The sequence below is a fragment of the Cryptotermes secundus genome, unplaced genomic scaffold (assembly GCF_002891405.2).
Source record: "Cryptotermes secundus unplaced genomic scaffold, Csec_1.0 scaffold989, whole genome shotgun sequence".
NCBI lineage: Eukaryota > Metazoa > Arthropoda > Insecta > Blattodea > Kalotermitidae > Cryptotermes > Cryptotermes secundus.
Window position 1 is genome coordinate 18854 of NW_019738982.1, and position 23652 is coordinate 42505.

The 23652-nt window shown below is 41.5% G+C and overlaps 1 protein-coding gene across 6 annotated transcripts in view; it reads left to right on the forward strand.

Annotated features, from left to right (window-relative positions):
- The first annotated feature begins 9687 nt into the window (after positions 1 to 9687).
- LOC111871538 (activating signal cointegrator 1 complex subunit 1) overlaps positions 9688 to 23652 on the forward strand; it is a 35310-nt gene continuing 21345 nt past the window's right edge. For 5 of the 6 annotated variants that reach the window (XR_002844040.2, XR_002844042.2, XR_002844041.2 and 2 more), the window contains exons 1-4: positions 9689 to 9930; positions 12713 to 12803; positions 16067 to 16176; positions 17857 to 18008. Coding sequence is in view for 1 of the 6 variants with exons in the window: in XM_023864704.2 (XP_023720472.1) it covers positions 9807 to 9930; positions 12713 to 12803; positions 16067 to 16176; positions 17857 to 18008 (477 nt within the window). In the remaining 5 variants the exon portion in view is untranslated. Of the gene's footprint in view, positions 9931 to 12712; positions 12804 to 16066; positions 16177 to 17856; positions 18009 to 23652 lie in introns of all 6 variants that reach the window. The other variant, XR_002844043.2, reaches the window with a different exon arrangement.

Here is a 23652-nt window from a genome sequence, read left to right on the forward strand (position 1 = left end):
ACAACGGGGAGAATGTTTGCAATTGGCTCAGACGTGGCCAAACTGTTGGCAGTTGTGACCCTGCGTAAGGCCACTTTGTGCTCTATATGCCTCAACCAGGATGGAAATGTGGCAAAGGATTTTTATTTTGAAAATTTCTTGCGACTTTGTCGTCCGGGGTAGGGTGATAAGGAAGAGTGGAAGGTTCCTTGTTATCCTTTCTTCTGAAGGCGACCCGAGGGTGGTTGTCATCTGTTTGTCGCAAACCACATCAAATTCCTGGGTCACCAGTCCACCAGAAATATCCTCCGCAGGGGTATTGTGAGGGAGGAGACGGATTACAGCCTTTACGGGTTTTTGGGACTTCGGAAAGAAGTTCTAGTAGGAAAGTTTATTGTTGGATAGATGAGACTAGACGGCTTCGAAATCCGCCATGCTTTTAATGATGACTCTGGTCCCGTTTTTTGTATTACGAAACTCAAAGGCGCCTTTGACCACATTATTCACTTTTCTTTGAAACTGAATAAGATTGATTGTGTATGTAAGTATTATCGGGGGATGCCTAACTGCTTTAACTGAAGCTTCCTCCTCCAGTGTAGTAGCTTCGGCACCAGAAGTGTCCGTTTCCATCGTTACCGCCCTGAGGGGGGCGGAGTAGTTCTTAATGGTAACCTTTTCTGGGGGTTGCTTTCAACGGCTGCCGTTTTTTTTCTTTGGAGTCGGTGCGGATTCAGCGGTACTCTGTCGTTTCCGCCTCCGGACTTCTTTGAAGCCTTCTTCCCGGGCTGGAATTTTAGTGCTTGATGCGCTGGCCTTTACCAGGGACTTCAGCTCGTTCGGCGTAAGTATAGTTTCCATACAGTGTACTGAACGGCGTCTTGGAGGAGAGGGTCTTGCAGTAATTAATCCTATTGTCGTCGGCGGCTCTGACTATTGCCGCCAATTCTGCGTTTCTCCAACCGCAGCGGTTGTGAAGCCGGCCACATACTCAATGCTGCACAGGATGTTGAATAAGCGCCTGCATTGTTATTCGGAATCGGGGTATTGCTTAATAATTTCTTTAAATTCGGCCTGTAGAGCGGCACGATTTTCGGCCCAGAATGCCTGGTACCCCGGCACAGGAACGCCAGCCATCTCTGGCTCGACACTTACAGATTCAACAATCCAACAGAGCATTGGCGTATAAGACTACAAGACACAACTCACTGCCCACACTGAATCCACAAGCAATGTTGCCTAAGACAAACACTAAGAATACACTCAGTAACACACAATCCAAATTTCACATCCGATCTCGAATCTTGTCGAACAGACAAACTCTCACTCATCAACCTCACTCCTTACTCAACAACCAATCCTGAATCCACACTCTCAATTAATCTCTCCCACTGTTCTTACTGTTGGCTCCCGGTCTTAAACGCTGCGGCCGGGAGGCGGAGCTAACGTTGCAGTTGTCACGGCGCGTATCCATTGGCCGTGTACGAAAAGGTGGGGTCACAGACGAGTTTATGAATATGGGTGCAGCTTTGCAGTTAGTATATAGGCTGGAGGAGCTTGAGTGTCTTTAAATACTGCATCGCTCTGCTCACAGCTGCCTGTTTGACACCGTCTGAAATGGGTGACAATTGTCTGCCAGACGCTGTGGGAATGTTCCCACAAAGTATGATAGTCCATCATGTAAGGAAGCCCACTAATTTCCTTGCCAGTGTTTTTCAGGAGGGTGCTATGGTGAATACCTGGCAACAGCTGTTTGATGATCACCTTGTGAACACATTTGGAGCTATTTGTTCGTAGTCTGGTTTGAACAATAATCCAACTGAGACAATTTGTAGATGCCCTGAAGACTTACATCATCAATGCACTTGCTATCAGAGGTCTGTGTGGAACTAAATGTGAGGATGATAGTGCTAATATTCTGAATAACCTACAGATGTTGCTCTGGGCACCTGATGCTTCCTCACCAAATCCGTACACATGTCATGCCAAGGAACCCCCTGATCATGTTCCTGAGAGTTTCCATGTTGTTCAGCAACTACAGAAGGATACGGGTACTACAGTACCTGCTGGTGACATGGAAGTGTTCTCAGTAGCCTATGTCAGTGGTTCCGTTGAGAGACAGGTGCTTCGTAGTGCCAGCTGTGGTGCATGCGAGGCATGCGTGACATCTGAAGTGCTGTTAATAGCTAAGGACTTCATATAGTATTTCAAGGAGTACAGTGACACAAACAGTCTCTCACATGTCCTTCTGAGAAGTCGGTGTGGAGACTGTTGGCTGAATTTAGAAGAGCAGCATATTACAGCTGCCATTAAGAGCACCATTGACTTCGAGTGGATTAGGTGTATTGATTGTTCACTTCACTAACAATGAATAGTAGATGGTTTTGTAAGATGTCTCACAAGAATATGCATTCCTTGGTGGAGTAAGCCAACAAATAGGTTGATGACTGAAGCAGCCAGGCAGAGGGCCACAAAGAGGAAGATTAAGATATTGACACAACAGTAAGTCATTAGGAAAATAAGACTTCTTCATCTTTGCCTTGTAATATCCTGCCCATACCAGCCCTGGAAATCGGCAGACAGCAGTTATTGAATTACTGGAAAAATATATTCCAATTGCTCACATGGGCATCAATAGACGTATCATAATTTTGAGAAAGTAACCCTGGTGACAAACAACTGCAACTATCATGCCTTCACGTGTTCCTGTCTCAAACCTCTGTTATTATGTAATTCATTTATAACATCGTTAACTACAGTCGTATTAATACAAGAAACCTATTCTGATCTTGAGCTCCATCTCTTCCTTGATTTGCAGACCTGTTTCCTTAATCTCAGTATATTAGAACATCATTTTCAGAAGATCGTCAGAGTTCGTTCTGCACTGTATCTGAAAATAATTATATTTGCAATCTTCAGGTTACCTGATTCAGCATGAAACACTGACAGCAGTTATCTACTTCTTAGGTAAGATGTTTTAGTTAATAGTGTTTGCGTCTTTTATTCAATTAATTTCTTATTGTGGGTATATTCCTTCAGTCATTGAATTGTTTTGGCCATATTATTGTGTTCAATATTGAACTTATGAACATACGTATATTCATTCATTCATTCATTCATCTGTAATCTGTCAAGACGACAGGTCCACAGTCTCCTCCAAAACAGTTCCTCCACGTGATGAGATCTACTGCCTTCTCCTTCAAATGAAACTATCCTCTTCTGTTCCCAAGGTCATCCAGCATCTTCTTACGTCTTCTTCCTCGTCTTCTGGTCACTTCTATCCGCCCCATATATTTCCTTCAATAACTTCTTTTAGAAGGCAGTTACTGCGTAAAATATGACCAATCCAATTAGCCTTCCGTTTTTTTATTTCGTGTAGTATATTCCTCTGCTCACTGCCTCTGAATAACACTTCTTCATTTCTCACATAATCGGTCCAACTGATCTTCTACATCCTTCTCCAACACTGCATTTCGAAGCTTTCCAGGTGTTTCTGATCTACTGCACTAAGTGCCCAAGTTTCAGCCCCATACAAAGCGATGCTCCAAACGTAGCATTTCACTAGTTGCTTTCCCAAATTTAAGTCCAATTTCGATTAGTCTATCAATCATACCCTGTAGCACAGTTTCCTCCTTAGCCATCTGCATATTTCATAGTTTGAATAATTTGCCCTCCTAATTTGAAGTCTCCGAGCCCATCCAGAGCTTCTTTGGCAAGGCATTCGCTGTACAAGTTGAACAGAATTGGTGATAAACAGCATCCTTGTCGAACTCCTCTTCCACTCTTCACACTTCTTGTCTCCCCTCTGTCCAGTCGCACTCTAACTTCCTGATCCATGTACAATTTACTAATCAATCTCCTTTCACCCCAATCAATACCTGTTTCCTTTAGGATCTGCATTAATTTTGTCCAATTTACACTGTCAAATGTTTTCTGCCAGTCTATAAAGCAAGCACAGTTCTACATCTATCTCCAAAGTTCGTTCTGCTATAATTCTCATCATCCCAATTGCATCTCTGGTTCCTTTTCCTCTTCTAAATCCAAACTGATCCTTTCCAACTATATCCTTTTTTTACCTTTCAATTCTTCTTTTAAGTAACTTTGCTATTATCTTTGCTGTGTGTGCAATAAGGCTTAAGGATCCCACTCACAGACGCGATACGCAGCTCGGTACGGTACGGGACGATATCTAATTACATTGCGGTAAACAGAGGTCCGCACACTGGCGCGGGATTCCGAGGAAAGCGATATTATCGCAGTCGGTATATCGCAACGGTATTTCGGTCTACCGAGCGCACTCGGTAGACCGCGCTGTATCGCAGCGGCAAATAGTCATGGATATGTCTTTGGAGGAAGAAGTTTTCCTTTTAGCTGTCGCTCTTGATGAAGACGAAGGTGAATCCCGGTAAGTATTTTACTGAACACTAAATCTGCGTAGTTCTTTTCGTCCACATATTCAGTATGTCACATATGTGTACAAATATTTACAATTCCATAACGAGTCTCTAATTAAGTACATATAAGGAGTTGTTACGTGTGTTCCTATTTTAGGAGAAAGAGACGAATCACTTGGGTTCATGATATAAACTTGTCAAGAGAGGAACTGGGCGAGTTTTATACATTGATACCCCAACTCCTGAAGGACGAAAAACGGTTCTACATATATTTTAGGATGAAAATTGACAGGTTTGATGAAATCCTAGGAGCCATCAGGCAATATATCACTGTGGAATTTGACCGTCCAGTAGGCGGTTGTTTTGGCAGCCCGCCAGGAGGCCGAAATGAGAGAGGAAGTCGGCTCCGATGAGTGGCTGAGTAACGTCGGCCACTATGAATCGCCACGTAAAATCCCGACGTAGTCCCAAGTTGAGGCTAAGAGGCAACCATCCGTAGGTGTGGATTGTGGTGCCGTTAGCCGCGCAGAGGTTGTAGTTGACATGTTCCCTGTGCCGTGGGATGAGCCCGCGGGGATACACGCATAGGTCTGAACCTGTGTCTACCAGAAATCGCCGTTTACTGATCCTATCAGTGACGAAAAGGCACTCAAAATGGCACTTCTTGAAGTGTAGAATTAAGTATAATGATGTTCCTTTTAAAATGTATTTACTGGTTACTTTGACTTGGGCTTTCCGCTGCACGCGATATGATGTTCACTTTTCCGATACAGTAGGCTCCCAAGGCATTTAAATTTGTATTAAAATTTCTTGTAAAAAATTAGTTATTGTGTTAAAATATCGTGAGCCGACATTGGGTCATGATGTTATCCTCCTGATGGTGGGAGATGTCGTTTATTTCTCTTGATTTTACTTTCTTATTATTAGTACTGTAGTTTACATGCGTGCTATGTCGTTTATACTGTTTTGAATAGTATAGTGCCTAAGACAACCGTGATAGAAACAAAATTTATATAGTGAACATTATTGTTAATATCTTATTTGACAGTGTTTCCTGATCGTAGTGGTGCGCCTCTGATGATGATTATTTGAATCGAATAATGTAAGGTGAATGAGGACTGAAGTGTTGTAAACTTGTATGTCACACTGGACTGCACATTATCCAATTTTACTCCGTAATAACGTCCTGTCCTTTTAAATTCTATGATCTCATTTCATATCTTCTCAAGGTATTCCTTTTTGGCCCTGCCCGTGGCTCTTTTCAATTCATTCCTCAGTCTCCTGTATTTCCTCCTGCCTTCTCCATTGTTGACATTCTTCCATTTCCTTCGCTCCTCCATTTTGCACATCATCTCCTGTTTAACCCATGGCTTTCTTGCTATCTTCTCAACTTTACCAACCAATGCACTAATAGTGTCTAACATGCATTCTTTTATATTGTTCCACTGCATTTCAGCATTTCTGCCAGAAACCTTGGAAGCGGAACCGGAAGAAGTAGATACAGACGCGAAAGAACCATATATTTTACAAAGTGAGGTGGAAAAAGGACATGAGGAATGGAAAGGCTACAGGAGATGATGATGTACCTGGAGATGTGCTTAAGTTGCTGGGAGAAGGTGGTTTGAAAACACTGACAAAACTAATGATCACCACATATGAAACTGGGGAGTGGCCCAAGGACTTTACAGAAGTGACAATTATTGCCTTAAAGAAAAATACAAAAGCTACAAAATGCAGCGACCATCGCACAATAAGCCTTATTGCACATACAGCAAAGATAATAGCAAAGTCACTTAAAAGAAGAATTGAAAGGAAAATAGAGGATATACTTGGAGAGGATCAGTTTGGATTTAGAAGAGGAAAAGGAACCAGGGATGCAATTGGGATGATGAGAATTATAGCAGAACGAACTTTGGAGATAGATGAAGAACTATGTGCTTGCTTTAGAGACTGGCAGAAGGCATTTGACTGTGTAAATTGGACCAAATTAATGCAGATCCTAAAGGAAACAGGTATCGATTGGGGTGAAAGGAGATTGATTAGTAAATTGTACATGGATCAGGAAGTTAGAGTGCGACTGGACAGAGGGGAGACAAGAAGTGTGAAGAGTGGAAGAGGAGTTCGACAAGGATGCTGTTTATCACCAATTCTGTTCAACTTGTACAGCGAATGCCTTGCCAAAGAAGCTCTGGATGGGCTCGGAGACTTCAAATTAGGAGGGCAAATTATTCAAACTATTAAATATGCAGATGACCTTGTGCTAATGGCTAAGGAGGAAACTGTGCTACAGGGTATGATCGATAGACTAATCGAAATTGGAAGGTGCCATGGCATGGAAATGAATGTGGAAAAAACAAAAGTAATGAAGATTTCGAGACAACCAACCCCAGTCTCAATAAAGATAGATCAAAAACAGCTGGAGAATGTGAAATGTTTTAAATATTTGGGTAACTTGTTAACAGATGACGGAAAGTGTACTTGTGAAATTAAATCTAGGATTGCCATGGCAAAAGCTATATTTAGCATGAAAAAGAATCATTTTACCAGCAAATTGGACTTAAATTTGGGAAAGCAACTAGTGAAATGCTACGTTTGGAGCATCGCTTTGTATGGGGCTGAAACTTGGACACTTAGGGCAGTAGATCAGAAACACCCAGAAAGCTTCGAAATGTGGTGTTGTAGAAGGCTGGAGAAGATCAGTTGGTCCGATTATGTGAGAAATGAAGAAGTGTTAGTTAGACTGAGTGAGCAGAGGAATATCCTACACGAAATAAGAAAACGGAAGGCTAATTGGATTGGTCATGTTTTATGCAGAAACTGCCTTCTAAAAGAAGTTATTGAAGGAAAGATATAGAGGCGGATAGAAGTGACCAGAAGACGAGGAAGAAGACGTAAGAAGATGCTGGATGACCTTGGGAACAGAAGAGGATATTTTCATTTGANCTATATGGTAACCTCAGTATTACTACTCCCTATACATGATTTATAACACATGAATGTAACTGAAAAGCTATGTTCTGCATAGCATTCAAGTATATGTTGTAACCAAAGTTATGATGTTGAATACAAGTATCTCTGATGGACACAGGTTTTTTTTTAAGTTTACACACCATCAGCATTCTTAAACACAAGTCATCTAAGTATGTTATGGTTCAAATGCCCTTTGCATTTCAGTAAGTGGGTTTTGAGTTGATGTAAATGAAATGTTCGTGCTTTACAGGCACCGATGAGAAACTTTCTCATGATAAATAATGTTGCAACCTGATCTCTTGTACTGCAGAGGTTCTTATTCCGTTGTGTGTTTTCTGTTTTCAAACTGAGTTTCATATCACTTAGCTCATGCCCCTCCAGTAGGCATTGAGTGAAGTCATTTAAACTCAGTTTGAAAACAAAAAACACTCAACACCTCTGCAGTACAAGAGGCCAGGTTTGTAAATTATTTGCAGCTATTCATGTGAATTAGTGGTCTTTTGGGACGGAGCAGTACATAAAGGCAGGTGTTATGATAGCATACCCTCTTACCGACCTAGCTGTCGGCACTGGAGGCAGCCATTTTGTATCCATAGAAAATATTCCGGACACTGCGGCAGCAGTGATGCTTTCATGACGTCATGGCAGCTATGATGCCCGCCAATAGCATTGATTTACCATTCTGTTCTCTGCACCAGGAATCTTCCTGGGATATAAATTGCGGCTAGCCCGTTAGGCTGACAACCTTAACGCTATCTGTGAGTCGATTTTCTAGATAATGTGGAAACATCAACGTCTCACAACCCTATGGGCTCTATGACCTTTTACAAGAATAGCTTTACAATATTGTAATTAAGCATCCTGTTGCATTAATATATCATTTATTTCGCATATATTTCCGTCTTAAATACAACTTATTATAGTCATCCTTCTTCCACATTATATCTGCAGTAAAAGTACAGGCTCGTGGATACGTTTGGCCATAACTCATACGTATACTTTTTTTTGCTGTTGTTCACTTAGGTATCATTTTATTCCTCTATTAAGGTTATACTTATATCTGTCTTGTAATTACTACATATAAAAATAAATACTAAGGACTGTGCATGCGCTTCTACTAGCGGCGTGTGTGCGCGCTTCCACTAGTGGAGTTTAAATGCCGGACTGGCCAAAACGGGGTACTTTGGTCACGACGACCATACTCATCACTGGCCCGATCGGGGCACTTTGGACGTAAAAGGTTAATTAAAACAAATTAATATCCCAATATTTTCCTTATGGTCGTCGACCTCCGTTTTCACGCCGTCTCAACCGGTCTCAGCTACCTCCATATTATGATGTGATCAGTATTATTATCTTCCATTGCAGAAGGTAAATTGCACGAAATTAAAAAACACCCCCATACATTAGTCTGACGAACATAACCACTTAAGATGATGAGAGCAACTATCGAAACATAAGTGTCCTCAGTTTGCGACTGCTAATCGGGAAACTAGTAGCCTGCTTGAAATTAGCAATTTTCCTCGGACATTGCGGTTGCGTTGCGCTTGCCAGTTTCCTTGGTGTACCCTCAAGGAATGACGTATCATCATATTTTAGACAGTGTAGAACAGAGGTTCTCACAGCGGTGGTTATGAAGTGTGCCCTTCATATTTTAGACAAACTATACGATGTTGGATTTAAAGTTTTCACAGCAATGGCCATGAAGAGTTCTGAGATGTAACGCCATAGAATCCGGTAAAATTTCACTACTCTTCGAAGATCTGCTTGCTGCTTGCTTCTTGCATGGCTTCGACTGCAATTATGGGGCCAGTACGTTCATCCGAATCGTCGATAAATTACCGAACTTCACGGTGTTGCATCGCAGTACATCACAACATGGATCACTAAATAGCAGCAGTGAATAGTGAACGTTGCAGGTTGAGCTCTGTCCCTTAAACAACTTATTAATCACTGTCGATAGGTATATGTTCCTGATGAACAAATGAATTAATGAATTAGAATAATTTAATTTCCCATTTAAAACTGCATTTTCGAAGTTTCACATTTAATGACGTAAATATCGAGACTGTAGTGATGATTAATGGATATGCAGCAATTGGTGTTACATAAATTGGCAGGGAAGCCCGTAGTACTTGGAGGAAACCTGCCCCAGTGCCAATTTATCTGCCTCAAATCCCACATGTCCTGCCCTGAGACCTAACCAGGGCAACCGTGGTGGGTAGTCGGTGACCACGGATCGATCGAAGATCGCCAAATCATGGGTAGTGCAAAGGGAATAATGTTCATCTACAGATCTAAATTTGCCACAACAATCGATAGATCTCATTCGATTGCAGCTATATATACTATATCGCAATTTTATCTTAGACATGTAACTTGATAACTTGATTGTGCCTTAATTTCACATCTCGTTGGCAGACTAATGGACCGCTCATGGACTGAACAGTAATCATTGTGCTTCCAATGGACATATTGAAGCCAGATTTAATGTGGATAGAGGGCAGATGCTATAGACTAAATATTGAGGACTCATCCTTCAGAGGAGAGGAGGATGAACAATTTGCAGACGATGGATTCGCAGAAGGAAGTATGTTACCCTCCAGGTTATCTGTTTGTATATTAATGAATTGTAGATTTGTTGTTTTCCAGCTTAAGTAAATATACATTTGTGTCTTATATCATAACTGAATCTTGGATACACCAGTACAGGACATTTCACGCGTCTCCAGGAAGTATTGTCCATTGCGTACCAGATTCCTTTCCGTATTACTAGCCCAGTTCGCGTATTGAATGAGATGAGAGTCATTTTAAACGTTTACACAGGAGTGATGAGAAAGAATGACCCTGCCACAGTTAACAGCAAATTTGCAAGCAGAGGGCGAGAAAAGCCGCGAATCTTAGTTTATAGTCAATTCCCGTTACACTCTTGATTTATTATATTCATAATTATGTTAACATGATAGCACCTGTGCTTTATTTATGTTCATTATTTGAAGCCTAATGGTGATTTATTGCTAATTTTCATTATCATCAGAAGGCTATTTATAAATCTTCTAATCTGCTCAACATTGTCTGAAGTAGGGAAACTTGCATGCTAACACTGGTGTGTTGTAGCAATGTAATAGGAAGGGCAGTGGAAAGTCAAGACTTCCACATCTTTGCAGCAGACTTTGTATATGTTTCTCTTTTATACTTGCCACTAAACTGCAGTCCAGAAATAGTAACAGTGCAGCTACATATTCTGTACTCTGGACTTTTTCTATTCTGGACAATCTATTGGCCTTCATTTCTGACAGTACTTTCTTTCTGGTTTTGTGGATCTGTTTTCCACAAGTTTCATTTTAGACATGGTCTGTTCAGATTATTGCAACTAATGTACTGAGGAATCTATTTATGCCACCTCAATGTACCATTTTTCTGCTTTAACCAAAATCCAGCACCCACTGCAATATGATAGTGCTGGTTAGTATTTACATATTTACAGTTGACCAAAGTAAATATAAAATGTTGCCTGCCACAATAGCATTGTCAGCCACAGAAGTTTGTTTGTTAAGTAAAAAACTTAGAGAAAGTTTTGTATATTTACTTTTAAGAAAAAGTTGGAAGCTTAATTTTTTAAACAGAACCAAGGGCCTGAAACTGTGTGGATTTATTTCATTTCTTTGAGACAAATTCTAAGGATAGGCTTTAGGTTTTGTTTTTGGAAATAAACTTCTAAGGTTGGCAGCACTATTGTAGCAGACAACATGGTGGTAACTTTTGAAGTTACCTAAGTTCCCCACTAATAAATAAATCAGTAGCAACTGTCTGTTATTTATGTAGCATGAAGTGACAGGGTGATTAGTGCATAATGAATTGTATGTAAAGAATGTGGAAAGAAATGTTTGTAGTCTAATTTATGTTATTGTCGCTGTGTTTGCCTAGAGAATATGAGGAAAAACATGTAAGTCTGAGGATAGCCTGTTTCTGGCTTGACATTTGAACCATATTTCGAATTTCTGTTGTCTCTACTTCTGACAGCAGGGACATGTGGTAGAGTAGTTGGTTGAGGCACTATGCTACAAGCTTGAAAGTTGCGGGTTTGATTCCCTATGAAATCATTCGACTTTTCCAATTGACCTAATCCTTCCAGCCTCACTATGGCCCTAGGATTGACTTAGCCTCTGACAGAAATGAGTACCAGGAATCTTCCTGGAACTTCTGACAGCAATCAGAGCACACATCTTCATGCACTGCCTCATAGTGTTGCAGGCCCATCCACTGTGCAGACGTCTTCAAGAAATTCATGACTCTCCCCAGACCCATTTATTTATTTGTGATTTATTTAACAATGCTGTCAGTAGCTCAGACAGTATAGTGTCCAATGGTAGGGTGGTTGATTAGTAATGAATTAAAATTAAGTAAGATTTGAGGCTTTCACAGCAGTGACTATGAAGAAAGCAGTCTTCTGGGATTTGGCACCGTGTATATGTGGTGTTAACTGACGTTTCGGAGGAACGTATCGCCTCCATCTTCAGGGTAGAAGAAAAAATATAAGAAATCTGTAAGCGAAGAGACCGTGAGAACCAGTAAAAGCAGACTGGTGTTGGAAATATACACAGCTATGTGAGAGCAGAGAAGGAAGGGGGGAACAGCAAGTATACAAGTGAAAACAGTAGTGTGGGAGGGGGGGGGAGGAGCTGGGACAAGCATGGTTTTTGTGTTGGGGGAGGTAAAGGCAAAGTTTTGTCTCAGCAAGTCTTGGAAGCCTCTCATCTGTTTGCTTAAAAACCCCCACCGGCATATGACGCGAGATCCAGAAGGCCACACAGGCCATGACCAACCAACATAACAACCCCCCCTCCTCAGCTTATGGGTTAGTGCCCAGCCTTTAACCTTGCCTTTCTCTCCCCTACACAAAAACCATGCTTGTCCCAGCTCCCTTCCCCCCCCCTCCTCCCACACTACTGTTTTCACTTGTATACTTGCCGTTCCCCCCTTCCTTCTCTGCTCTCACATAGCTGTGTATATTTCCAACACCAGTCTGCTTTTACCAGTTCTCACGGTCTCTTCGCTTGCAGATTTCTTATATTTTTTCTTCTACCCTGAAGATGGAGGCGATACGTTCCTCCGAAACGTCGGTTAACACCACATATACACGGTGCCAAATCCCAGAAGACTGCTTTCTTCAATTAAAATTAAGTTGTGCCTTTTCATGCAGTTTATTGTGGGCCATCCAGACATTTGTTAAACTGTTTCAGGGTATACCAAATACAGAAATTTGACAGTCTTTACCTGAGTTCATCCGCACATTATTTTCATGCTATCATCACTGTAATATGAGAACAGAGACATCTAGTGGTCTGATAAAGATACTTTGGTAATTTCAGATTCTGACTGTCCAGTAGAAGAACTTGGTGAATCTTTTGAGATTGAAACTACAGAAGATGGAAGATACAGAGCATCTCTTCTCATTCCACGGTTAGAAATTATGTCCTTCAAACTGATCTGCTTATTTTGATAGTTCTCTGGCATTATAAATAATATTAATTTTGTTCTTACTCATTAACAGGGGACCCATGTAACTTTAACATTTACCTCTGTGTTAACACTGCCAGCCTTGGGAATTTATTTGTAAAAACAAGACTGATGCCAAGCCTTAAAATTCCCCTCCAACAGCTATCGCACCTGGTTGTGCTTTTGGTTTCGTTTTTAAACATAAATTTATGAAAATCAAAGGTTATGCTTTAAGTTTTGTGTTACAAATAAAGTTATACAATTGGTGGCAGCACTACTAATATGTCAGTAATGCTTTTAAATTTACTTGTGTCATTGTTAATATGTAAGTACTTGGTGATTATGAGTATGAGGGGTGAGCCATAAAAGTGGCCCATACACTGTGACCTTCAGTGATCTATTGTGCTTCCCCTTTGGGTTAACCCTTTATTAATCCTACACTTTGAATGAAATGTAGGACTTTATTTATGGGGACATCATAAAAGTCACTTGGTTCCATGAAGAATTGACCCAGGTGGTGATATCTTAGGTAAGCTGTAGCCTCACAATCACATAAAGTGTGTGTGGCTGATTCATCTTCTTGTATGCACCTTTCACGAGTTGGGTTGTCTGTCACTCCCAGTTTGAAAAGGTGCCCTTTTAGGTGGCAGTGTCCAGTAAGTAATCCTACCACTCATCTGAGTTGATCTCTGTTTAATTTTAACAAGTCCCTCATTCTCTTGGCAGAGGGTCCTGGTATAAATCCTTTTGTCTGTTTGAGTCCAGTTGTGGATTCCCAGTGCTTTTTGTGATTTCAGTTAGTCCACTCCATGATCGCTTTCTTGGCAACTCCAATTGAGATGTTGCAAGCTGGTTCAGGTCTCATGAACGTCTGTTCAGATTCTGTTCTTGCCAGCTGATCTACGGTTTCATTCCCAGCAATACCCTCATGGCACCCATATCACCTGAACTCTGTTATGTCTGGCCAGTTGTAAGAGGGATTGGTGGCAATCCCAAACCAATTTTGAAGTGATTTGATGTGTACCAAGTGCTTTGATTGCAGCTTAACTATCTGATAGAATATAGATATTCATATTTTTGTAGTTTCTATCTAAATTCTCAATTGTGCATGCATTAATGGCATACACTTCTGCATGGAATACTGTAGTACACTGACCAAGACCGAAACTGCGTTTCTGCCTTGTGCCATCACAATGCACTCCAGCTTCAGTGCCTTTATTTGTCTTGGAACCATCTGTATACAAGATTAGTCTCCCATTTCTATCAGGATGAAACCCCTCTTTCCATTCACTTCTATCAGGAAATCTGATCATGAAGGGTTTTCCATAGACATGTTTCAGTGTCATTTTATCAGATCCCATCCGTAGGATGGGTTCCTTTTTCATGTCCTGAATCATGTATGAGTGTCCAAAACCAACAGATTTAGGTCTTCACTGATCATTGCAATGTAATCTGTAATTTCCTAACTTGGCCTCTGCTTCCATCTGCAGATGCAGTGGGGGAGTCCTAGTAGGATTTCCATTGCAGCTGTTGGAGCTGTTCTCATTGCTCCCGTAATTCCCACCATATAGTGGCAGCATAGGTAATTATGGCTCTTACTACAGCAGTATATATCCAATACACCATCTTTGGTTTCAGTCCCCATTTTTTTCCAAATGTGCCTCTGCATGTCCAGAAGGCCTTATAGACCTTGTTAATAGCCTTGTCCAGCTGTTTTTTCCATGTCAGTCCCTCATCTAATGTTATTCAAGGTACTTGACTTCATTGGATAGCCAGATCGCTTGACTGAAGAGCATTGGTTCCTTAAGCCCCTTGATATTCCTCCTCCTAGTAAATGGTATAATGACCGTCTTGTTTGGATTGATAGACAAGTTTGTTCTTTCGCACCACTGTTGAACTGTGTGCAGGGCTGTTTGTAAGACCTCTGACACAGTGTAAGGGAATTTCCCATCTATTAGGATTGTTATGTCATCAGCATATCCTACTGTGAAATGACCTTTACTGTTGAGCTCTCAAAGATGATCATCCAAGACCAGGCTCCACAGCAGAGGGGAGAGAACACCTCCCTGTGGACACCCTCTCGCCGCAGACGCTCTCAGGGTCTCTCCAGACAATGTAGCACTTATATTCCTGTTTTCCAGCATAGCGCAGATCCATCTGCATATTGTGGGCTCAATGCCATGCCTTTCAGCAGCCTGTTTTATTGTGTCTAAAGAGGTTCTGTCAAAGGCCCCCTCTATGTCAAGGAATGCTCCAAGGGCAATATCCTTGCATTCGATGGCATTTTCTATGTGTGTAACCACATTATGCAGTGCTGTTTCAGTAGATTTACCTATTTGGTAAGCATGCTGGTTTTGATGCAGAGAATGAATCTTCAATGCACCGTCCGTAATATATCTATCTACTACTTTCTCCATTGTCTTCAAAAGGAAAAACAACAGGCTGATAGGACGATAAACCTTAGCCTTGGTATAATCAAGTTTCCTGGGCTTCGGTATAGATGTCACTTTGACTTGCCTCCAGGCCATAGGGATAAACCCATGCGCCATGCAGGCTCTGAATATGCGGCATAGGTGTGGGACTAAATGTTCCATCCTTTCCTGCAGAAGTGCTGGAACAATTTCTTCTGTTCCCGCAGACTTAAATGGTTTGAAGGTACCTAACGCCCATCTAATTTTTGATTGAGTGATTACCTGACTGGCCAGGTTCCAGTCTCCCCTGTTCGTTATGTGTCTACATATGCCCAGGTTCTGCTGGACCTACCCATCACCTGAATCATCAATCAGCTTTGAATCAGGGAAGTGAACTCTGAACAGTTCTTTCAGTGTCCTTTTCCCAGTTTGGGTATACTTACCATCAGACAGCTTGATAGTACTGACCTTGTTGGTCGCCTGTTTTGCCATGACCATCATGAGTCTGGCACTGCCTGGTACATCATTGATCTGGCGGTACCTCCTCCGTGAGGATCACTTGGCTTTCCTTATTTCTTTATTATAACAGGTGAGGGTTTCCTTGTAGGTTTCCCACAGCCCTGTTCTTTTTGCTATATTAAATAGCTTTCTTGTTTTAGTTCTTAGCCCACTCAGGTACACCAAGGTGTATTCCTTGGTAAGCGAGTGGTCTTGGCTGGACAGTTATGATAATAGGACAAGATAATGGCCTTTTGCAGCTGGTCAACAAATCTAAGTATCTGATACTTTATTGTGTATTTCACTTCTTTCTTGCAGATACTATTTTGCACGTGTGGTTGGATCTAAGGGTGCTGTGCGTCGTCGGCTTGAGAATGAAACTAAGACTCAGATCCATGTTCCAAGACAGGGGCAAGATGGATGCATTGGTACCAGCAATATTTCTCATCATCTCTAACAGATAGTAGGCAGGATTTGCTAAAGATCAGGATGCTCCTTTTGAAGTTGGGAATTTAATACCAGAAATGAAATCTCTTACATAAAACAGTGTGTTCCTGCATGCAAGCAACTGGCTTGTATTTGGAAGGTGGGTCTTGTAGGCAGAGCATTTGGACAGAAGTCTGAATTTCAGAGTGCCAAACTGCTGAAAAGTCCAACCTTCTGGGATACAATGTAATGTAATGTAATGTTATAGATGGTTACTGATATTTTCGGGAAGCCTGTCGCTTCTGTAATCTGCCCTGAAGATGAAGGTATAGATTCCTCAAGAACACAGTAGCTCTCAAATTATTTGTCATCACATCCTCATGGGGCATTGGTTGTAAACACAAGGTATCCAGAAAGTCACTGTGAGGTTTTAGGAGTCTGTATTTTCTTAAGCATTGCATATACTAAAGAAACAATTAACTGAAATAGGTTGGAACCCAGAAAGTTTCTGAGGTAAGTTTTCACATGTGTTCCTCTTGCAGCACGACAGAAACATAGCTCATAACCAACTCCAGCCCATCTCTTAGAGTTGCTGTTATCAACAGCTGCAGTGATCCACTCTTGCAGCACGACGGAAACATGGCTCATAACCAACTTCAGCCCATCTCTTAGAGTTGCTGTTATCAACAGCTGCAGTGATCCACTGTTTTACACGGCTGTTTGCCCAGTGCACCGATTCAGAGCGCTTTGGACAAAAAGTCCAAAAGAAAAAATTGTTTGGGCATGTCAGATTTGCTGATTTCAGAGTCTGCAGTTGCAGTCACCAAGCTGCCAAGACTACTTTTTCTAGTGGATTGATGTGAGAAGTGCTGTGTTTGAGCAAGATGGACAATTGGCCAACTTTAATGAACTGAAAGAGTTAATCAATGCAGCTGTGGTAACTGTGACTGCAGAGGAGGATTAAAATTAGTTATTGGCTAGTTATCTGTTTGTGCTTTGGAAGGAGCACCTGTTTAAATTTACTGCCAGAGATGTTCTGAGTTTGTAGTCCCATCTCTCCTGCATGCAGTTCTTTCAGAATTTTCTAATGCTTCTGTAACTGCCCTCCCCACTCTCCCAATGATATCTGTGTTATTGCCATAGGCACAATTTGCACTGATTTGTTGTATACTGTACCCCTTGTTTTTATGCGTGATGCCCCTACAGCTGTTGCAAGAACCTTATTAAATAATACACATTATACTGTTTTTATCCATTCCTGGATGTTTGTCATCATGCTGGCATAGTTCTCAGGCACAGGGACAACTTAATCTTTTATCTTACTGGGTAACTATGCAATATTGGGCAGTCAACAAGGGCTTCTGATTTGAGACAGATAGTGCTGCTATCTGTTAACTGTAGGGTTCATGGGGAAAACAAAGCAAGAGATCATATCTGGTTAGAATTGCTAGGTACAAACTTACAAACTTGGGAGGTTCCTTTTCCTGACACCCATAAATAGAAATTGGGCCATATATACGTATGCAACATGAATTCATGGCAGATTATTTGGGCTGTAAATACCTTCAGTAGGATATGTTAGTGTACAGAGCAGTAGTTTTTATCTAGAAACCAGGGCAGCTGAGTCAGTATACTGAATGAGTTTCATGAAGTGTGTGTAATGGGGTGATCCATATTTTCAGTTATCATCGGAAGCACTAAGAGCATGGTATCAGCTGCTGGAAGAAGGATTAACCTGATAGTTATGTCAGCACGACAGAAACAGCAGTTTACCCACTTTCTTTCTATTCCGATGGTAGGAGATTCCATAAAGAAGAGGTTTATGATTTTTAAGGTGAGTGCCATTTACTTCTGTGGATGAAGGATGAGGTTTATATCAGGAACACAAAGGATTCAGAGTGAAGTTGCATACCTCATATAGTTAGGATTCATGCTTTATATTCCAGGGGTTCCAGTTTAGAATCTCACTTAGCGTCATGAAGGTTACACACTCAGCATTGCATAGATTGCATTCTTGTTGACACAGGTGGGAGGATAATATTAGAGAAATGGAATGGGGTGGTATGGACTGGATTCATCTGGCTCAGCATAGGGACTGGTGGAAGGGTCTTGTGAATGCAGAAATGAACCATCAGGTTCCATAAAATAGTGTGAAATTTGTAAGTAGTTGAGCAACTGACAGCTTTTCAAGAAGGATTCAGCCCCATGGAGTCAGTCAGCCAGTCATGAAATAAATAAATTTGAACAATTTATTTATTGAGATTCTTTATCTTTTGTTCTTAAAATGTTCTCATAGTCTTATTCTGTTATTTACTACTTTATCTTCCAACATCAAGAGCAGAGATTAGAAAAGATGTCATGCAAAAGGAAGGAAGAGTGAGAGGAACTATGGGAAGGCAGATGGATGAAGAAACTTTGTTGCAGGACAACCCCCGTAAAGCGGAAATGTTTAAGAATGGAAAAGAAGAAGAATTTTAGTCTTATTTTTGTGTGCTTGTACCCATGCTAGGAATGTATTACTGATGAAGTTTTGTGAGAACTAATAATTTTTAATCATCATAAATACTCTATGTAGATACTTCTGAGTTAGATCAGTGTTTCTTATAGTGGGATACAGTGTACTCAAAAATAAGAACTTCTGTTTGTAACTAATATCGCTTAATATTGTCATTACTTTATGTAAGGTGACTGTAGAAGGGTTCTGAATTGATAATCAGATTTATGGGACTCTTTGATACAGCATGTGATGGTACAGTATGATTCACTGTTACACATGCACTTGCACAGGGCCATGTCTTCACTTGCCATTGCTTGGTAGTGGCTTCCAATGGCTGACATTCCGCTTCCTCGGGGCTCCCACCTCAGCTACAGCAACTCTTGACTCACCAACTAATTCAGTTCAACTGACTGACTTAACTTCTCACTAACTCTCCTGCTTACAACATCTCAGCACAGATCACCCAGAAAATATAGTTCTTCCGTGCTGTGTACCAGTAACGGCCGTTGTCCAGTTATTTATTTTGCGGTCGTTGCATAGCAATGGGTCTGCTTGCCACAATACATGGTTATTCAAAAAGAATGAACCGATTTTATTACACAATATTTTATTAAAGGAAAGTAATACAAAACTCCAGCCAAGTCACAAGTAAGATTTGAGGCTTTCACGGTGGTGACTATGAAGAAAGCAGTCTTCTGGGATTTGGCACCGTGTATATCAACAGTTGGCCCAACATCAGCCGGCCTGAAGACAAACCTGGCTCAGTCGCCTTCCTTCCCTATGTCGGGACCATATTCAGCCGTATCAGAGTGCTGTCCCGGCACATCAAAGCAGTGGGTCTGCCTCCAAACAAATTACCCAGTTTCCTCCGACCGGTTAAAGACAGCCTGGGCCTAAGGACACCGAGTGTATACAGTATCCCATGCAAGTGCGGGAAGGTCTGTATTGGGCAGACAGGCCGCTCCGTGGACATGAGGTTGAAGGAGCATCAGCGGCACATCTGTCTCGAACAACCGGACAGGTTGGCCGTAGCTGAACGCAGCATCGATCTGGGACACTGCATTCAGCTTCAGAATACCTCCATCCTCGCCACCAAGACCCGCTGTATGGATCGCATCATTAGGGAGGCAATTGAGATTGAACTGCATCCAAAAAATATGAACAGAGAAGGGGGGGTTTTGTCTCAGCAAGTCTTGGAAACCTCTCATCTGTTCTCTTAAAAACCCCCACCGGGATATGATGCCAGATCCAGAAGGCCACACAGGCCATGACCAACCAACATAACAACCCCCCCCTCCTCAGCTTATGGGTTAGTGCCCAGCCTTTAACCTTGCCTTTCTCTCCCCTACACAAAAACCATGCTTGTCCCAGCTCCCTTCCCCCCCCCTCCACCCACACTACTGTTTTCACTTGTATACTTGCCCGTCCCCCCTTCCTTCTCTGCTCTCACATAGCTGTGTAAATTTCCAACACAGTCTGCTTTTACCGGTTCTCACGGTCTCTTCACTTGCAGATTTCTTATATTTTTTCTTCTACCCTGAAGATGGAGGCGATACGTTCCTCCGAAACGTCGGTTAACACCACATATACACGGTGCCAAATCCCAGAAGACTGCTTTCTTCAAGTCACAAGTATTCTACTCAAAATCAACTTTTATTTCCTGTCTTACAAGTGTTCAATGTGGCCACCACCTGCAGCACGGGCAACATCAATGCAATAAGAGAATTCCTCCCAGACGCATATCAGCATATCACGATGCACTGAGTTAATCGCGTTGTTATTCGATGTGTAAGGTCATCGAGGTTAGTAGGTAGTGGTGGAACATAAACGTGATCTTTTACATATCCCCACAAGAAGAAATCACACACGGTGAGGTCTGGGGATCTCGCAGGCCAAGCACAAAGAGCAAGGTCTCTGGCCCCCTTCTGACAAATGCATCGCTGGGGCACTTTTTCATTTAAAAAAGCTCAGACCATCAGGTGCCAGTGGGGCGGTGGTCCATCTTGTTGAAAAATGAAGTCATGCGAATCTGCTTGCAGTGAAGTGAAGAGCCAGTTTTGGAGCATATATAGATAGGTTTGTCCTGTAACTGTGTTTCCTTCAAAGAAAAAGGGACCATAAACCTTGTCCTGATTCCTTAGGGGAATCTCTTTCGAGCTCAACTGTTTCATGTGGGTGCTCTGTTCACCAAACACGCACATTGTGACGACTGACTGTGCCGCTCAAGTGAAAGTCCCTTCATCACTGAAAATTAAACGTGAAATGAAGGTTTCGTCTTCCATCATCTCCAGCATCGAATCGCAAAATTCCATCCGCTTCTTTTTGTCGTCATTGGTAAGTGCCTGAACGAGCTGCAGTCTGTATGGTTTCATATGTAGACGTACTGTTAGCACATGCCAGACAGTGGATTGAGGAATCGCAAGCTCACGGCTAGCTCGATTTGTTGACTTCCGCAGGCTCCTCTCAGACGCAGCACGGATTCTCGCCACTTGTTCCTCCGAGACTCGTGGTCGTCCTGGACTTTTTCCTTTACACAAGACACCCACTCTCTTGAAACTGTCAAAACCACCGTCGAATGTTATTAGGACAGGGCGGATTAATGCCGAATCGCCTTCGAAAAGCACGCTGCACCGTGACAACGGAATTTGTTTTCGCGAAGTAGAGAACGCAGAATGCCTTTTGCTCAGGACTCGCCATTCCGAGGGTAAACGAACAACTGAACATTGCCGGAAGAATGACGCAACTTCAGCACCCCTGTGGCAGCCATTCACAACTTAGATAACTCCTCTTTCAAATGGTCACTAACTCATTCCATGACGATGCTTGAGAACTGAAGCAATGCAACATGAAATTGGTTCATTCTTTTTTAATAACCCTGTATTAAAAACTGCATTTCTCAGATAGTAAGAAACTTTGTGAGATTTGAGATTCTCACAGCAGTAACTGTCTTCTCAGCTGTGACCCCATGTAGTCTGGTAGAAATTTTTCGGTGTTTCAAAGGAATGTACTGCCTCCATCTTCATGGTTGAAGAGTGAGCTGAGTAGACAAGCAGCACTGTAGTTGCTTTTAGCTTGTTTCCTTGTGTGGCTTTCTCTTCAACCCTGAAGATGGAGACACTGCATTCACCTCAAACATTAGTGAACTTCTTCCAGGCTACATGGGGTCACATCCAAGAAAGTGGTACTCTTGCAAGAGAAGTTTTGGCTTTGCATTCACTGTGATGAAACTACATTCCTTTTTGGCAAACTGGCTGGTGTGATGTGAGATGCTGGGTTAGGCACTACGATATGGACATATTTTGATTCTAAACTTCAAGATTCTGACCAGTTGGTATTAAAATCATAGTACTGTGGCATGCAGATGTGTTGCTAGGCAATGACCACAAAGTAAATAGCTGTACAGTGGCCATTGTTAAGTAATGACCACAACAGATTTGTAACGTGAAACAAAGGAGTAACTGGGAAGTGGTGTTCTCTGCGAAGTCCATGGGATAGCTGTGTGACACAACAGTGGAAGAACTGTTGGGAGAGGTGTTTCTTACACGATCTATGCTGAGGCTATATAAGGAGCAGTAGCTGCAATTACAGGAGACTCTTGGGACGGCAGTGAGAAGAGTTGGTATGACATGGCCTCCAGCCTGGGAGTTAGGCTGACCAGTAAGGATGTGAACACAGGAGCTGAGGGAGCTGTGACTTTGGAAACTGTTAACCAGGCGACAGTCAATGAAACCCTGAGAACATGTAGTGCATGCTGTGGTGAGTTGTAGATTGTGGGAATCAGTGATAGTGCTACAGTTACTTGTAGTTATAATCTGTAAGAGTTCAATAAATCCAATTACCAATCCAAACGCCATCTATAGTCACATTCACAAATGTGACAATATATTTGAATGACACCATGCATTCTGGTAGGTAGGTAGGTAGGTAGCTAGCTAGCAATGTTTCAGATGGACGTGCATCAGACTACATTATATTGCATGCCGTAATCATAGTTGAATGTTGTGAAGTATGAAAAGCCTTACTTCAGATGACCAGTTGAATTCCAAGCAGTCAGGGGTTTTAGCAACTAAACATGAGAAAATATGACAGTTGAGTCTAATGTTATGTTTTGTCACTTTTTAATTTTGTCTCTACCTTGGAAGTGGAACCAGAAGAAGAAGTAGATACAGGCGGGAAAGGACCATATATTTTACAAAGTGAGGTGGAAAAAGCTGTCAAGGACATGAGGACTGGAAAGGATACAGGAGATGATGATGTACCTGGAGATGTGCTTAAGTTACTGGGAGAAGGTGGTTTGAAAACACTGACAAAACTAATAAACACCATATATGAAACTGGGGAGTGGCCCAAGGACTTTACAGAAGTGACAATGATTGCCTTAAAGAAAAAGACAAAAGCTACAAAATGCAGCGACCATTGCATAATAAGCCTTATGGCACATACAGCAAAGATAATAGCTAAGATACTTAAAAGAAGAATTGAAAGGAAAATAGAGGATATACTTGGAGAAGATCAGTTTGGATTCTGAAGAGGAAAAGGAACCAGGGATGCAATTGGGATGATGAGAATTATAGCAGAATGAACTTTGGAGATTCATTCATTCATTTATTTATAGTTCCAAAAATCCATAGAGGCATCTGCCTCAGATATAGAACAAGTCAACAATACAATATAACATATAAATATACATACATAATCAGATAGTCATCATCGTCAAAATTTAAATACTCAGTACAGCAATACATTCCATATATCAAAATAACATATAAAATTACATACACAATCAAAAGACCACCAAGATCATTAATATACGAGTAGTAATATAAAATTTATTTTCTTTATATATAATACACCTGTATCACAACAGTAATAGCACCTTTTTCCTGAGTATTTATTCCATAGTCCATTGCATTCTAGCAATAGGCAACAGTGTTTATTTAAATATACATTTTATTCATTCATTCATTCATTTATTACAGTT